Here is an 18,961-nt window from a genome sequence, read left to right as displayed (position 1 = left end):
AAAATGACGTCATTGATGTCAGACAAACGTCAATCTCGCGCCAAAAAAGTCTCGCCCCAAAAATGACGCAATAAATTCTAGCATTTTTTGCACCCGCGAGCCTAACAGCCCACAATTTAAAGGAAAAAAGTCAACTGAAAATTTTAGGTAAGAAAAATATTTCATTCATATGCATTTTCCCAAAAAATTAAACTGACAGTCTGAAAGAAGGAAAATAAACTGATTGACCTGAATCATGGCAAATGTAAGTATAAAACATATATTTAGAACTTTACATATAAAGTGCCAAACCATAGCTGAGTGTCTCATAAATAAAATAAGACTTGCTTACCCAAAGACACTCATCTACATAAAGAAGATAGCCAAACCAGTACTGAAACGAGAATCAGTAGTGGTAATAGTACGGTATATAAGAGTAAATCGTCTATCTGAAAAGGGAGGTAGGAGAAGAAATCTCTACGACCGATAACAGAGAACCTATGAAATAGATCCCCTAGAGGAAGGCCATGGTATTCAAATAGGCAATACTCTCTTCACATCCCTGACAATCACTGCACTCTGAGAGGAAAACCGGGCTTCAGCCTGCTGCGAAGCACATATCAACGTAGAAATCTAGCACAAACTTACTTCACCACCTCCATGGGAGGCAAAGTTTGTAAAACTGAATTGTGGGTGTGGTGAGGGGTATATTTATAGGCATTTTTAAGGTTTGGGAAACTTTGCCCCTCCTGGTAGGAATGTATATCCCATACGTCACTAGCTCATGGACTCTTGCCAATTACATGAAAGAAAGGTTGCCCCCTGAATAAAACGATGAGACACTAATCATCAAAACAGAGAGAAGAGTGTTAGGATTTAAAAATATCAACTGTGATATCTAAAAACAATCCCTGTATCATTGATTCAGTATGCAAAGCAAAAAGAGATCTCAGATGAAAAACGAGCAAAGGAAATCACACCCGATGCTGCAGTTATGAGACCTAAAACTTGCATGCACATAGCCACTGAAAAAAATGTTGTAGACTAAGTTAGACAGGCTAACACCACTTACAATTGACTTGTCCGATAAAGACATGAACACAGAACCCATCTAGAAACCCAAAAAGAAGTGACCCTTGTCTGAGGAATCCCGAAACTCTTAGGTAAAATTAAATCCTCTAACCATGCCTTGAAGAAACAAAACTTAGTTGATTCATGAGGGATTCCACAAAAAGAAAAGTCCATATATTTGAATACTATTCTTTCATATGCATGTATTGGGTACTTGTAAAAGGTGTCTAATCACCAGTAAGGGCCTGAAGACGCTGCTCATTTAATCGAAATCGGAAGGATAAAAGGCTGAATGGACCTCGCCAGGAATCGAACCTGCAACCTCAGGTTGCCACAGAGCTCAGCCACAGTGTATTAGCATGCTGAGCTATCTGTCCGTCTTTAATAAATGAAAAGTTTAAGCTAATACCAAGATACAAACCAAATAAGGTAGCACCACAATACCCTACTGTCTGAAGACAGAAGAAGGGCACCAAGAACCTTTGAAAAGATTCATAAAGCTGTCATTAAACCAAATGGAAGAGTGACAAATTGGTAAAGCTTAAAAGAAAATTTCAGAATCCACAAATGGTCTGAATGAAATAAAATATGAGGATAAACATCCTAAAAAAATGGAGTGGACATGAAATGACCTTAACAAAAAGGCATAATAGTCCTTATAATCGTCAACTTAAAAGTTGAGACTAACAAAACAATATAAGAGTCTTCAGATCCTAGAATGGACTTAATAAATCTTTCTTCTTAGGTATAAAGAATACAATTGAATATAAACCCAAATCCTGTTCCTGCAAAAAACTGGCATAATTACTCCTGAAAAAAATTCAGAGTGTACTGAGAAAGAAAGATTCTTCCCATAGAAGGTCTCATTCTAAAAATCTATTCAACCCCTAAAAATAATATAGAATTTGGACTGAGTTCATCCAAAAACAATTTAATCTGCCCCCCACCAGATGGACTGGTATGAGAACCGTACCTTCATGCAGTCGAATAGCTAGTAATTATATAGCGTTTTTCCCCAGAAGGAAACAAAAACACGCTTCTTCAGGGCTTACACTCAGAGTTAACCAAATTAGCAGCTGATAAAAAAAGTAGTTATTACACAAATAAATGGTTCACAATAAATTGACCTCAAAGGCCACAGGTCTGTATTAACCCTGCCGGGAAATTAATCTATGACCCTTGAATCTAGAACAAGGGTTTGTAGTCAGGACATTCACCTACATCACCGGACTAAAAGAAGGGCAGAAAAAAACTCTAAACCTCCAGAAATAGTGGAGATAATAGAAATCAAACAAATTATTATGCTAACAAGATAGAGATAATAAAATATATTTGAAATCATAATAAATATAGTAAACATAATTAAATGAATGCATCTAAAGTAAACCGAGTTATATACTTAAGAATCTGAAACTGCTCATGCTAACTGCTCAACAAAAGGTTGAGAACAGTAATGTCAGCCACAGATTAAGCCGAGCTAAAAAACATAATTTATGTAAGAACTTACCTGATAAATTCATTTCTTTCATATTAGCAAGAGTCCATGAGCTAGTGACGTATGGGATATACATTCCTACCAGGAGGGGCAAAGTTTGCCAAACCTCAAAATGCCTATAAATACACCCCTCACCACACCCACAAATCAGTTTAACGAATAGCCAAGAAGTGGGGTGATAAGAAAAAAGTGCGAAGCATAAATATAAGGAATTGGAATAATTGTGCTTTATACAAAAAAATCATAACCACCACAAAAAAAGGGTGGGCCTCATGGACTCTTGCTAATATGAAAGAAATGAATTTATCAGGTAAGTTCTTACATAAATTATGTTTTCTTTCATGTAATTAGCAAGAGTCCATGAGCTAGTGACGTATGGGATAATGACTACCCAAGATGTGGATCTTCCACGCAAGAGTCACTAGAGAGGGAGGGATAAAATAAAGACAGCCAATTCCGCTGAAAAAAATCCACACCCAAAAATAAAGTTTAAATCTTATAAAGAAAAAAACTGAAAATATAAGCAGAAGATTCAAACTGAAACAGCTGCCTGAAGTACTTTTCTACCAAAGACAGCTTCAGAAGAAGAAAATACATCAAAATGGTAGAATTTAGTAAAAGTATGCAAAGAAGACCAAGTTGCTGCTTTGCAAATCTGATCAACCGAACATTCATTTCTAAACGCCCAGGAAGTAGAAACTGACCTAGTAGAATGAGCTGTAATCCTTTGAGGCGGAGTTTTACCCAACTCGACATAAGCATGATGAATTAAAGATTTCAACCAAGATGCCAAAGAAATGGCAGAGGCCTTCTGACCTTTCCTAGAACCGGAAAAGATAACAAATAGATTAGAAGTCTTTCGGAAATTCTTAGTAGCTTCAACATAATATTTCAAAGCTCTAACTACATCCAAAGAATGCAATGATTTCTCCTTAGAATTCTTAGGATTAGGACACAATGAAGGAACCACAATTTCTCTACTAATGTTGTTGGAATTCACAACCTTAGGTAAAAATTTAAAAGAAGTTCGCAACACCGCCTTATCCTGGTGAAAAATCAGAAAAGGAGACTCACAAGAAAGAGCAGATAATTCAGAAACTCTTCTGGCAGAAGAGATGGCCAAAAGGAACAAAACTTTCCAAGAAAGTAATTTAATGTCCAATGAATGCATAGGTTCAAACGGAGGAGCTTGAAGAGCCCTCAGAACCAAATTCAAACTCCAAGGAGGAGAAATTGACTTAATGACAGGTTTTATATGAACCAAAGCTTGTACAAAACAATGAATATAAGGAAGATTATCAATCTTTCTGTGAAAAAGAACAGAAAGAGCAGAGATTTGTCCTTTCAAGGAACTTGCAGACAAACCTTTATCCAAACCATCCTGAAGAAACTGTAAAATTCTCGGAATTCTAAAAGAATGCCAGGAAAAATGATGAGAAAGACACCAAGAAATATAAGTCTTCCAGACTCTATAATATATCTCCCTAGATACAGATTTACGAGCCTGTAACATAGTATTAATCACAGAGTCAAAGAAACCTCTTTGACTAAGAATCAAGCGTTCAATCTCCATACCTTTAAATTTAAGGATTTGAGATCCTGATGGAAAAAAGGACCTTGCTACAGAAGGTCTGGCCTTAACGGAAGAGTCCACGGTTGGCAAGAGGCCATCCGGACAAGATCCGCATACCAAAACCTGTGAGGCCATGCTGGAGCTACCAGCAGAACAAACGAGCATTCCTTCAGAATCTTGGAGATTACTCTTGGAAGAAGAACTAGAGGCGGAAAGATATAGGCAGGATTATACTTCCAAGGAAGTGACAATGCATCCACTGCTACCGCTTGAGGATCCCTGGATCGTTTCTTGTTTAGATGAGAGGCCATCAAATCTATTTCTGGAAGTCCCCACATTTGAACAATCTGAAGAAATACCTCTGGGTGAAGAGACCATTCGCCCGGATGTAACGTTTGGCGAATGAGATAATCCGCTTCCCAATTGTCTATGCCTGGGATATGAACTGCAGAAACTAGACAGTAGCTGGATTCCGCCCATACCAGAATTCGAGATACTTCTTTCATAGCCAGAGGACTGTGAGTCCCTCCTTGATGATTGATGTATGCCACAGTTGTGACATTGTCTGTCTGAAAACAAATGAACGATTCTCTCTTTAGAAGAGGCCAAGACTGAAGAGCTCTGAAAATTGCACGGAGTTCCAAAATATTGATCGGTAATCTCACCTCCTGAGATTCCCAAACCCCTTGTGCCGTCAGAGACCCCCACACAGCTCCCCAACCTGTAAGACTTGCATCTGTTGAAATTACAGTCCAGGTCGGAAGAACAAAGGAAGCCCCCTGAACTAAACGATGGTGATCTGTCCACCACGTCAGAGAGTGTCGTACAATCGGTTTTAAAGATATTGAGATATCTTTGTGTAATCCCTGCACCACTGGTTCAGCATACGGAGCTAAAGAGGTCGCATGTTAAAACGAGCAAAGGGGATCGCGTCTGATGCAGCAGTCATAAGACCTAGAATTTCCATGCATAAGGCTACCGAAGGGAATGATTGTGACTGAAGGTTTCGACAAGCTGATATCAATTTTAGACGTCTCTTGTCTGTCAAAGATAGAGTCATGGACACTGAATCTATCTGGAAACCTAAAAAGGTTACCCAAGTCTGAGGAATCAATGAACTTTTTGGTAAATTGATCCTCCAACCATGATGTTGAAGAAACAACACAAGTCGATTCGTATGAGATTCTGCTAAATGTGAAGACTGAGCAAGTACCAAGATATCGTCCAAATAAGGAAATACCACAATACCCTGTTCTCTGATTACAGACAGAAGGGCACCGAGAACCTTCGTAAAAATTCTTGGAGCTGTAGCTAGGCCAAACGGCAGAGCCACAAACTGGTAATGCTTGTCTAGGAAAGAGAATCTCAGAAACTGATAGTGATCTGGATGAATCGGAATATGCAGATATGCATCCTGTAAATCTATTGTAGACATATAATGCCCTTGCTGAACAAAAGGCAGGATAGTCCTTACAGTTACCATTTTGAATGTTGTTATCCTTACATAACTATTCAATATTTTTAGATCCAGAACTGGTCTGAAGGAAAACCCCAGTCCCTGTTCCAGAACTGGAACTGGCATAATTACTCCAGCCAACTCTAGATCTGAAACACATTTCAGAAATGCTTGAGCCTTCGCTGGGTTTACTGGGACACAGGAAAGAAAAAATCTCTTTGCAGGAGGCCTTATCTTGAAGCCAATGTACCCTTCTGAAACAATGTTCTGAATCCAAAGATTGTGAACGGAATTGATCCAAATTTCTTTGAAAAAAACGTAATCTGCCCCCTACCAGCTGATCTGGAATGAGGGCCGCACCTTCATGTGGACTTAGAAGCTGGCTTTGATTTTCTAAAAGGCTTGGATTTATTCCAGACTGGAGATGGTTTCCAAACTAATACCGCTCCTGAGGATGAAGGATCAGGTTTTTGTTCCTTGTTGTGACAAAAGGAACGAAAACGATTATTAGACCTAAATTTACCTTTATATTTTTTATCCTGTGGTAAAAAAGTTCCTTTCCCTCCAGTAACAGTTGAGATAATAGAATCCAACTGAGAACCAAACAATGTATTACCCTGGAAAGAAAGGGAAAGCAGAGTAGACTTAGAAGACATATCAGCATTCCAAGTTTTAAGCCATAAAGCTCTTCTAGCTAAAATAGCTAGAGACATATACCTGACATCAACTCTAATGATATCAAAGATGGCATCACAAATAAAATTATTAGCATGTTGAAGAAGAATAATAATGCTATGAGAATTATTATCTGTTATTTGTTGCGCTAAAGCTTCTAACCAAAAAGTTGAAGCTGCAGCAACATCCGCTAAAGATATAGCAGGTCTAAGAAGCTTACCTGAACACAAGTAAGCTTTTCTTAGAAAGGATTAAATTTTCCTATCTAAAGGATCCTTAAAGGAAGTACCATCTGCCGTAGGAATAGTAGTATGCTTAGCAAGAGTAAAGACAGCCCCATCAACCTTAGGGATTTTGTCCCAAAACTCTAATCTGTCAGATGGCACAGGATATAATTGCTTAAAACGTTTAGAAGGAGTAAAAGAATTACCCAAATTATTCCATTCCCTGGAAATTACTTCAGAAATAGCACCAGGGACAGGAAAAACTTCTGGAATAACTACAGGAGATTTAAAAACCTTATCTAAACGTTTAGATTTAGTATCAAGAGGACCAGAATCCTCTATTTCTAATGCAATTAAGACTTCTTTAAGTAAAGAACGAATAAATTCCATTTTAAATAAATATGAAGATTTATCAGCATCAACCTCTGAGACAGAATCCTCTGAATCAGAAGAACCATTATCAGAATCAGAATGATGATGTTCATTTAAAAATTCATCTGAAAAATGAGAAGTTTTAAAAGACTTTTTACGTTTACTAGAAGGAGGAATAACAGACATAGCCTTCTTAATGGATTTAGAAACAAAATCTCTTATGTTATCAGGAACACTGAGTATTAGATGTTGACGGAACAGCAACAGGTAATGTAACAGTACTAAAGGAAATATTATCTGCATTAACAAGTTTGTCATGACAAAACAGTACAAACAACAGCTGGAGGAACAGATACCATAAGTTTACAGTAGATACACTTAGCTTTGGTAGCTACAGCCCCAGGCAGCGATTTTCCAGAAGTATCTTCTGACTCAGTTTCAACGTGGGACATCTTGCAATATGTAATAGAAAAAACAACATATAAAGCAAAATTGATCAAATTCCTTAAATGACAGTTTCAGGAATGGGAAAAAAATGCCAGTGAACAAGCTTCTAGCAACCAGAAGCAATAAAAAATGAGACTTAAATAATGTGGAGACAATAGTGACGCCCATATTTTTTTAGCGCCAAAAATGACGCCCACATTATTTGGCGCCTAAATGCTTTTGGCGCCAAAAATGACGCCACATCCGGAACGCCGACACTTTTGGCGCAAAAGAACGTCAAAAATGACGCAACTTCCGGCGACACGTATGACGCCGGAAACAGAATTTTTTTTTTTTTTGCACCAAAAAAGTCTGCGCCAAGAATGACGCAATAAAATGAAGCATTTTCAGCCCCCGCGAGCCTAACAGCCCACAGGGAAAAAGTCAATTTTTTAAGGTAATTTATTCATATGCATTATCCCAAATATGAAACTGACTGTCTGAAATAAGGAATGTTGAACATCCTGAGTCAAGGCAAATAAATGTTTGAATACATATATTTAGAACTGTATATAAAAGTGCCCAACCATAGCTTAGAGTGTCACAGAAAAACATAATTTATGCTTACCTGATAAATTCCTTTCTTCTGTTGTGCGATCAGTCCACGGGTCATCATTACTTCTGGGATATAACTCCTCCCCAACAGGAAATGCAAGAGGATTCACCCAGCAGAGCTGATATAGCTCCTCCCCTCTACGTCAGTCCCAGTCATTCGACCAAGAATCAACGAGAAAGGAGTAACCAAGGGTGAAGTGGTGACTGGAGTATAATTTAAAAGATATTTACCTGCCTTAAAAAACAGGGCGGGCCGTGGACTGATCGCACAACAGAAGAAAGGAATTTATCAGGTAAGCATAAATTATGTTTTCTTCTGTTATGTGCGATCAGTCCACGGGTCATCATTACTTCTGGGATACCAATACCAAAGCAAAAGTACACGGATGACGGGAGGGATAGGCAGGCTCATTATACAGAAGGAACCACTGCCTGAAGAACCTTTCTCCCAAAAATAGCCTCCGAAGAAGCAAAAGTGTCAAATTTGTAAAATTTGGAAAAAGTATGAAGCGAAGACCAAGTTGCAGCCTTGCAAATCTGTTCAACAGAGGCCTCATTCTTAAAGGCCCAAGTGGAAGCCACAGCTCTAGTGGAATGAGCTGTAATTCTTTCAGGAGGCTGCTGTCCAGCAGTCTCATAGGCTAAACGTATTATGCTACGAAGCCAAAAAGAGAGAGAGGTAGCAGAAGCTTTTTGACCTCTCCTCTGTCCAGAATAAACGACAAACAGGGAAGAAGTTTGGCGAAAATTTTTAGTTGCCTGCAAGTAGAACTTGAGGGCACGAACTACATCCAGATTGTGTAGAAGACGTTCCTTCTTTGAAGAAGGATTTGGACACAAGGATGGAACAACAATCTCTTGATTGATATTCCTGTTAGTAACTACCTTAGGTAAGAACCCAGGTTTAGTACGCAGAACTACCTTATCTGTGTGAAAAATCAGATAAGGAGAATCACAATGTAATGCTGATAACTCAGAGACTCTTCGAGCCGAGGAAATAGCCATTAAAAACAGAACTTTCCAAGATAAAAATTTTATATCAATGGAATGAAGGGGTTCAAATGGAACACCTTGTAAAACGTTAAGAACTAAGTTTAAACTCCATGGCGGAGCAACGGCTTTAAACACAGGCTTGATCCTAGCTAAAGCTTGACAAAAAGCCTGGACGTCTGGATTTTCTGACAGACGCCTGTGTAACAAGATGGACAGAGCTGAAATCTGTCCCTTTAATGAACTAGCCGATAAACCCTTTTCTAAACCTTCTTGTAGAAAAGACAATATCCTAGGGATCCTAACCTTACTCCAGGAGTAACGTTTGGATTCGCACCAGTATAGGTATTTGCGCCATATTTTATGGTAAATCTTTCTGGTAACAGGCTTCCTAGCCTGAATCAGGGTATCAATAACCGACTCAGAAAAACCACGCTTTGATAAAATCAAGCGTTCAATTTCCAAGCAGTCAGTTTCAGAGAAGTTAGATTTTGATGTTTGAATGGACCCTGTATCAGAAGGTCCTGTCTTAGAGGTAGAGACCAAGGTGGACAGGATGACATGTCCACTAGATCTGCATACCAAGTCCTGCGTGGCCATGCAGGCGCTATTAGAATCACAGATGCTCTCTCTTGTTTGATTTTCGCAATCAATCGAGGAAGCAGCGGGAAGGGTGGAAACACATAAGCCATCCCGAAGTTCCAAGGTGCTGTCAAAGCATCTATCAGAACCGCTCCCGGATCCCTGGATCTGGACCCGTAGTGAGGAAGTTTGGCGTTCTGGCGAGACGCCATGAGATCTATCTCTGGTTTGCCCCAACGTCGAAGTATTTGGGCAAAAATTTCCGGATGAAGTTCCCACTCTCCCGGATGAAAAGTCTGGCGACTCAAGAAATCCGCCTCCCAGTTCTCCACTCCCGGGATGTGGATTGCTGACAGATGGCAAGAGTGAGACTCTGCCCAGCGAATTATCTTTGATACTTCCATCATTGCTAGGGAGCTTCTTGTCCCTCCCTGATGGTTGATGTAAGCTACAGTCGTGATATTGTCCGACTGAAACCTGATGAACCCCTGAGTTGTTAATTGGGGCCAAGCTAGAAGGGCATTGAGAACTGCCCTCAATTCCAGAATGTTTATTGGAAGGAGACTCTCCTCCTGATTCCATAATCCCTGAGTCTTCAGAGAATTCCAGACAGCGCCCCAACCTAGCAGGCTGGCGTCTGTTGTTACGATTGTCCAGTCTGGCCTGCTGAATGGCATCCCCCTGGACAGGTGTGGTCGATAAAGCCACCATAGAAGAGAATTTCTGGTCTCTTGATTCAGATTCAGGGTAGGGGACAGATCTGAGTAATCCCCATTCCACTGACTTAGCATGCACAATTGCAGCGGTCTGAGGTGTAGGCGTGCAAAAGGTACTATGTCCATTGCCGCTACCATTAAGCCGATCACCTCCATGCATTGAGCCACTGACGGGTGTTGAATGGAATGAAGGACACGGCATGCATCCTGAAGCCTTGTTAACCTGTCTTCTGTCAGGTAAATCTTCATTTCTACAGAATCTATAAGAGTCCCCAAGAATGGAACTCTTGTGAGAGGAAAAAGAGAACTTTTCTTTTCGTTCACTTTCCATCCATGCGACCTTAGAAATGCCAGAACTAACTCTGTATGAGACTTGGCAGTTTGAAAGCTTGAAGCTTGTATTAGAATGTCGTCTAGGTACGGAGCTACCGAAATCCCTCGCGGTCTTAGTACCGCCAGAAGGGCACCCAGAACCTTTGTGAAGATTCTTGGGGCCGTAGCCAATCCGAATGGAAGAGCTACAAACTGGTAGTGCCTGTCTAGGAAGGCAAACCGTAGATACCGTTGATGATCTTTGTGAATCGGTATGTGAAGGTAAGCATCTTTTAAATCCACTGTGGTCATGTACTGACCCTTTTGGATCATAGGTAAGATTGTCCGAATAGTTTCCATTTTGAACGATGGAACTCTTAGGAATTTGTTTAGAATCTTTAAATCTAAGATTGGCCTGAAAGTTCCCTCTTTTTTGGGAACCACAAACAGGTTTGAGTAGAACCCTTGTCCTTGTTCCGACCGCGGAACTGGATGGATCACTCCCATTAATAACAGATCTTGTACACAGCGTAGAAACGCTTCTTTCTTTATCTGGTTTGTTGACAACCTTGACAGATGAAATCTCCCTTTTGGGGGAGATAATTTGAAGTCTAGAAGGTATCCCTGAGATATGATCTCCAGCGCCCAGGGATCCTGAACATCTCTTGCCCAGGCTTGAGCGAAGAGAGAAAGTCTGCCCCCCACTAGATCCGGTCCCGGATCGGGGGCTCTCGGTTCATGCTGTTTTTGGGGCAGCAGCAGGTTTCCTGGCCTGTTTGCCCTTATTCCAGGACTGGTTAGGTTTCCAGCCTTGCCTGTAACGAGCAACAGCTCCTTCCTGTTTTGGTGCAGTGGAGGTTGACGCTGCTCCAGTTTTGAAATTCCGAAAGGGACGAAAATTAGACTGTCTAGCCTTAGCTTTGGCTTTGTCTTGAGGTAGGGCGTGGCCCTTACCTCCTGTAATGTCAGCGATAATTTCTTTCAAACCGGGCCCAAATAAAGACTGCCCCTTGAAAGGTATATTAAGTAATTTGGACTTAGAAGTAACATCAGCTGACCAGGATTTTAGCCACAGTGCTCTACGTGCCTGTATGGCGAATCCAGAGTTCTTAGCCGTAAGTTTGGTTAAATGTACTACGGCCTCCGAAATGAATGAATTGGCTAGTTTAAGGACTCTAAGCCTGTCCATAATATCGTCTAGCGTAGATGAACTAAGGTTCTCTTCCAGAGACTCAATCCAAAATGCTGCCGCAGCCGTAATCGGCGCGATACATGCAAGGGGTTGTAATATAAAACCTTGTTGAACAAACATTTTCTTAAGGTAACCCTCTAATTTTTTATCCATTGGATCTGAAAAAGCACAGCTATCCTCCACCGGGATAGTGGTACGCTTAGCTAAAGTAGAAACTGCTCCCTCCACCTTAGGGACCGTTTGCCATAAGTCCCGAGTAGTGGCGTCTATTGGAAACATCTTTCTAAATATTGGAGGGGGTGAGAACGGCACACCGGGTCTATCCCACTCCTTAGTAACAATTTCAGTTAATCTCTTAGGTATAGGAAAAACGTCAGTACTCGCCGGTACCGCAAAGTATTTATCCAACCTACACAGTTTCTCTGGTATTGCAATGGTGTTACAATCATTGAGAGCTGCTAAGACCTCCCCTAGTAATGCACGGAGGTTCTCCAATTTAAATTTAAAATTTGAAATATCTGAATCCAATCTGTTTGGATCAGAACCGTCACCCACAGAATGAAGCTCTCCGTCCTCATGCTCTGCAAGCTGTGACGCAGTATCAGACATGGCCCTAGTATTGTCAGCGCACTCTGTTCTCACCCCAGAGTGATCACGCTTGCCTCTTAGTTCTGGTAATTTAGACAAAACTTCAGTCATAACAGTAGCCATATCATGTAATGTTATCTGTAATGGCCGCCCAGATGTATTAGGCGCCATAATATCACGCACCTCCCGGGCGGGAGATGCAGGTACTGCCGCGTGAGGCGAGTTAGTCGGCATAACTCTCCCCTCGCAGTTTGGTGAAATTTGTTCACATTGTACAGATTGACTTTTATTTAAAGTAGCATCAATACAGTTAGTACATAAATTTCTATTGGGCTCCACCTTGGCATAGGAACAAATGACACAGATATTTTCCTCTGAGTCAGACATGTTTAACACACTAGCAATAACTTGCAACCTGGTTATAATCTTTTTTAGCAAAAACGTACTGTGCCTCAAAGAGGTACTTAAACGATTAAATGACAGTTGAGATAATGAACTGAAAAAACAGTTAAAGCATCAAGTTTAAATAACACAACTTTTAGCAAAGGTTTGTTCCCATTAGTAAATAACTAATTTTGACATAAAAAATTACAGAGTAACGTTTTTATTCACAGTCAATAAAAATTCTCACAGCTCTGCTGAGAGAATGTACCTCCCTTCAAAGAAGTTTGAAGACCCCTGAGATCTGTCAGTGAACCGGATCATGCAGGAAATATAATAGTAGCTGACTGGAATTTTTTTGATGCGTAGCAAAAGAGCGCCAAAAACGGCCCCTCCCTCTCACACACAACAGTGAGGAGAAACGAAACTGTCACAATTTAAAGCAGACAATTGCCAAGTGGAAAATAATGCCCAAAACATTTATTTACTCAGTACCCCAGCAATGTAAACGATTCTACATTCCAGCAAAAACGTTTAACATGACAATATTTATTAAAAGGATTAGTAACCTTTAACAGAGTAGTTCCGGTGAAAAACCATTCCCAGAATACTGAAGTGTATACATACATGTCATAATAATGGTATAGCAGGATTTTTTCATCAATTCCATTCAGAAAATAAAAACTGCTACATACCTCAATGCAGATTCATCTGCCCGCTGTCCCCTGATCTGAAGTCTTTACCTCCCTCAGATGGCCGAGAACAGCAATATGATCTTAACTACTCCGGTTAAAATCATAGTAGAAAACTCTGGTAGATTCTTCTTCAAACTCTGCCAGAGAAGTAATAACACGCTCCGGTGCTATTGTAAAATAACAAACTTTTGATTGAAGTCATAAAAACTAAGTATAATCACCATAGTCCTCTCACACATCCTATCTAGTCGTTGGGTGCAAGAGAATGACTGGGACTGACGTAGAGGGGAGGAGCTATATCAGCTCTGCTGGGTGAATCCTCTTGCATTTCCTGTTGGGGAGGAGTTATATCCCAGAAGTAATGATGACCCGTGGACTGATCGCACATAACAGAAGAAATAAGATTTACTTACCCCAGGACACTCATCTACATGTTGTAGAAAGCCAAACCAGTACTGAAACGAAAATCAGCAGAGGTAATGGTGTGTATATATATATATATATATATATATATATATATATATATATATATATATAAATATATAAAAGAGTATATCGTCGATCTGAAAAGGGAGGTAAGAGATGAATCTCTACGACCGATAACAGAGAACCTATGAAATAGACCCCGTAGAAGGAGATCATTGAATTCAAATAGGCAATACTCTCCTCACATCCCTCTGACATTCACTGCACGCTGAGAGGAAAACCGGGCTCCATCCTGCTGCGGAGCGCATATCAACGTAGAATCTAGCACAAACTTACTTCACCACCTCCATAGGAGGCAAAGTTTGTAAAACTGATTTGTGGGTGTGGTGAGGGGTGTATTTATAGGCATTTTGAGGTTTCGGAAACTTTGCCCCTCCTGGTAGGAATGTATATCCCATACGTCACTAGCTCATGGACTCTTGCTAATTACATGAAAGAAATACCTTAAAGGGATAGTAAAGTCCAAAATAAACATTTTTATGTTTCAGATAGGGCATGTAATTTTAAACAACTAATTTACTTTTATCATCAAATTTGCTTTGTTCTCTTGGTATTCTCAGTTGAAAGCAAAACCTAGGTAGGCTCATATGCTAATTTCTAAGCCCTTGAATGCTGCCTATTATCTGAATGCATTTGACAGTTTTTCACAGCTAGAGGGCATTGGATCATGTGTTTAATTTGAGTAACATTGTGCTCATGCACGTGAAGAGCAAAATAAACATTTTATTTAAAAAGCCAGCTTTTTTACTTTCCTTATTGTTTTTTTGTGAAATCACCTGCTGTTTTTTTGTGATACCACCTGTGGAGCTGTTTGCTTGATATCATTCTGTGAGTATACTGCACTTATATATTAAGGTGCACAGACATACTATGTCAATGTGATATTCTTTGAACACAGATACAGACAGAACCCCTTTTTGGGAAGATTGCAAAATCACCTGTGGAGCCGCTTGTCTGATATTATTCTGTGAGTATACTGCACTTATGTATTAAGGTGTTCAGACATACTATGCCAATGTGATATTCTTTGAACACAGATACAGACAGAATTCTTCTGGGAAAATTGTGAAACAGAAAAATCTTTTGGAGATCCCTTAGAACCAGCGCCTCTATCTGCCAATATGCAGAGTTATTTAATAGACAGCACTAATTGCCTGAAATTCAAGTCTGTCAAAAGATCTGAGATGAGGAGGCAATAGGCAGAAGCTTAGATACAAGGCAATTACAGAGGTAAAAAGTTTTGTATAACCAACAATGTTATAGAAATATACTGGGGAATGATAAATTATGGGGTTATCTATCTTTTTAAAAATAGACATTTTTGGTGTTTACTATCCCTTTAATAGTCTCTCACACAAATGTAGATAATTGTGTGTTGCTTGTAATTTATCCTTTTGAAGAGAGTCCAAATAAAAGTACAACATGTAATTTTCTTATGTCTCACTTTTGGGTGTACGCTGTGCTGTAAAGCTTATTGTAAATTGGTATAAAAACTGCTGTAAGATACATAAACAGACATTCTGCAGATCCCCAGTGCACATATAAGCTCTAATCTGAGAATAATATACAGCTTATATATTATTAGAATGACCCTTTAAGTATGATTTGAGTTATGGACTAGATAAAAAGGAAACCACCTCTTATTTGAATGGTAACCTAGTTTGGAAGTATTTATTTTATTAGTATAAATACCAGTTTACCATAACCGCTAAAATATGGTGCCATAAAAAGGTGTGGATCCGAAAGGTTTTGTGATTATATTGTGAAAACTAAACCAGTTTTCATATTTAGTCAAAGTAGTTAATTTGCTCAAAAAATATGAGAAATAACTTAAATGATGCACTCAAGAGCAATTGCAAGTGTCAGACCAAAGAATGGTTTGTTGTAGCTCAGGGGTGGTCCTAGAGTTTTTGGATGCTAACAGTGGTTGCCACAATACTACAGATCACATCTTCCTGTTGGTATAGGCGGAGGAGTCATTTTCTACTACTTATTTCTCCTATCACTAGTTAGATCCATATCACCTCATCTACTTGTCCTGCTAGAGCACAGGCCATGTAGTAAAAGGGTCTGCCTAAAAATGTATGGTTGTTGGCATCTTTGAGAATTTGGAGTGCTATATCAGGTATTAGTGGAGCCTAACAACATTCCCAAACTCAGAACGTATTTAAAAAGATAATGCAGGGGCAAATTGAGAAAGCATGTTACCTGTAAATTGAGCCAACTAAACATTTAGAAGCAAAACTGTATGCATGCTACCACCCAAGTCACAAAAACCCAGTACTAGAACCGAACATACAGTTTACACTAAAACTCAAATTAGGCTAAATTAAGTTTCCTTCTATCTCTGGCACAATACTCAGGTGATTACCATATTTAGGTTAGGATGGGAACACTTGTCTTATCGTGGGTACATTAGGTATTACGCTATCTACAGAATGGCAAACATAAGCCAGAACACTGGCCCATTAAAACCAAAGAATGTCAAACTGGGAAAACACAGTGAAAGATACCTTCGTTAATATACACTTACGTTTAATAGGATAAACATGTAATAAAATACCAACTCACTTGTTCTCATTGCTGACATCATATCGTGGGGTTGGGTCATAGTCATCTCCATTCACATCATAGCTTGCAAGCTGATCCTGTAAAAAGAAAATAGTCTAACTATTCAATCAGTGATCTGCCAGTCTAGGGGTCAAAGGGCAAAGAATCCTGGCTCATTTTTCAGATTCATATTTGCTTTAGAACAATGTATATAGTTACAATCATGCGCCTCCACAAAGGACACCTTAGACACAATGCCTATCGAGGTGCGCAAATGACATACTAGCAAGTAAGATTTTATATTTTTCTCTTTTAGCGATATTTATTTAAAGAGACACGAAACTATGATTTAAATAGAGTATACAATTTGAAACAACTGTCCAGTTTACTTCTATTATCAGATTTGCTTCATTCTCTTGGTATAATTTGTTGAAGGTGCAGCAATGCACTACAAGTTTCTAATTTAACACATGGGTGAGCCAATGACAACCAGTGTGTGTGTGTGTGTGTGTATATATATATATATGCAGTGACCAAGCCGCACGAAACACGTATGCAAGGAGCTCCTGCTCTAACACCTGAACTAATGCAGATTGTTTTTACCTGCATGATTTGGTTTTAACTTGGAAAAATAAAGTAAAAAAAAAAATAAAATAAAAAAATTATATATATATATATATATATATATATATATATATATATATATATATATATATATATATATATATATATATATATATACACACATATATATATATATATATATATATACACATATACACATACATACACACACATACACACAAACACCAATGAGCAGCTAGAACCTAGGTTCTTTGCTGCTCCTGAGCTTACCTAGATAAACCTTTCAGCAAAGGATAACAAGAGATGGAAGTTGTATACAAATTGTATGCTTTATCTAAATAATGAATGTCTAATTAGGACTTTACTATCCCTTTAAAGCCAATAAATAAATATAACCCAGCCTAAGAGCCTGCCGCCAGTTTATGTGGGTTTTCCCCTTGTGTGCAAACAAGCCTCAAAATATCTACAAGCCAGGACCTAAGAAATGAAACTTGGGGCGCGATCCGATATCGATCGCAGTTTGCGGCGCAAGCGAGGGAACCGGCGTCGCCCGCAGTTTCAGCTCGCAACTCGAGCCATCCCATATAGGTCGCCGTCAGATGCTAACGTGCCGTAAGTCTCACAAACCAGCGATGTCCAGAAATCTGCGTAAGTACAAATTTCTGGCGTCGCCAGTGACTTGCGCCACGTTAGAATCTGCCGGCGCCTATAAAACCTGACTAAAGTCTAAAACACCCGCACTGTCTAACACGCCTCCCTAACATAGCCCGCACTGTCTAACACGCCTCCCTAACATAGCCCGCACTGTCTAACCCTCTATCCGCTATCCCCCCTCACTAGCCTAACAATAAAAATGCTATTAACCCCTAAACCGCCGCTCCTTTACCCCGCCGCAACCTAATAAAATTATTAACCCCTAAACCGCCGCTCCCGTACCCCGCCGCCAGCTATATTATATCTATAACCCCCTAAAGTGAGCCCCTAACACCGCCGCCATCTATATTAAAATTATTAACCCCTAATCTAAGCCCCTTACACCGCCGCCATCTCTATTAAAATGATTAACCCCTAATTTAATCTACCTACCCTGCCGCCAGCTATATTATCTATATTAACCCTAAGTATATTATAGTTAATATAGGTATTACATTATATATATATTAACTATATTAACCCTAATTATATTAGGGTTAATATAGTTAATATAGTTACTATAGTATTTATATTAACTATATTAACTCTATCTAACCCTAACACCCCTAACTAAATTTATATTAAATTAATCTAATTAATTTATAAACTAAAATATTCCTATTTAAATCTAAATACTTACCTATAAAATAAACCCTAAGATAGCTACAATATAATTAATAATTACATTATAGCTATGTTAGGGTTAATATTTATTTTACAGGTAAATAGTTAATTATTTTAACTAGGTATAATAGATATTAAATAGTTATTAACTATTTAATATCTACCTAGTTAAAATAATTACCCAATTACCTGTAAAATAAATCCTAACCTAAGTTACAAATACACCTACACTATCAATAAATTTAATAAACTACTAACATCTATCTAAAAATACAATTAAATTAACTAAACTAAATTACAAAAAAAAACAAACACTAAATTACAAAAAATAAAAAAAAGATTACAAGATTTTTAAGCTAATTACACCTATTCTAAGCCCCCTAATAAAATAATAAACCCCCAAAATAACAAAAATTCCCTGCCCTATTCTAAATTAAACAAATTTCAAAGCTCTTTACCTTACCAGCCCTTAAAAGGGCCTTTTGTGGGGCATGCCCCAAAGAATTCAGCTCTTTTGCATTCAACAAATACAATCACCCCCCCCCCCCCATTACAACCCACCACCCACATACCCCTATTCTAAACCCACCCAAACCCCCCTTAAAAAATCCTAACACTACCCCCCTGAAGATCTCCCTACCTTGTCTTCACCACACCGGGCCGAACTCCTGATCCGATCCG

General features: G+C 39.0%; 1 protein-coding gene across 1 annotated transcript in view; it reads right to left on the bottom strand.

Annotated features, from left to right (window-relative positions):
- PCSK6 (proprotein convertase subtilisin/kexin type 6) overlaps positions 1-18,961 on the bottom strand; it is a 742,641-nt gene that overhangs the window by 511,911 nt on the left and 211,769 nt on the right. Inside the window, exon 5 of the mRNA XM_053717589.1 lies at positions 16,400-16,476. Within this exon, the coding sequence (XP_053573564.1) occupies positions 16,400-16,476 (77 nt within the window). The remainder of the gene's footprint in view (positions 1-16,399; positions 16,477-18,961) is intronic.

Source organism: Bombina bombina, chromosome 6 (assembly GCF_027579735.1).
Source record: "Bombina bombina isolate aBomBom1 chromosome 6, aBomBom1.pri, whole genome shotgun sequence".
NCBI classification, from domain to species: domain Eukaryota; kingdom Metazoa; phylum Chordata; class Amphibia; order Anura; family Bombinatoridae; genus Bombina; species Bombina bombina.
Note: the sequence above shows the minus strand (reverse complement) of the source record. Positions and strands in the feature narration are given on the sequence as shown.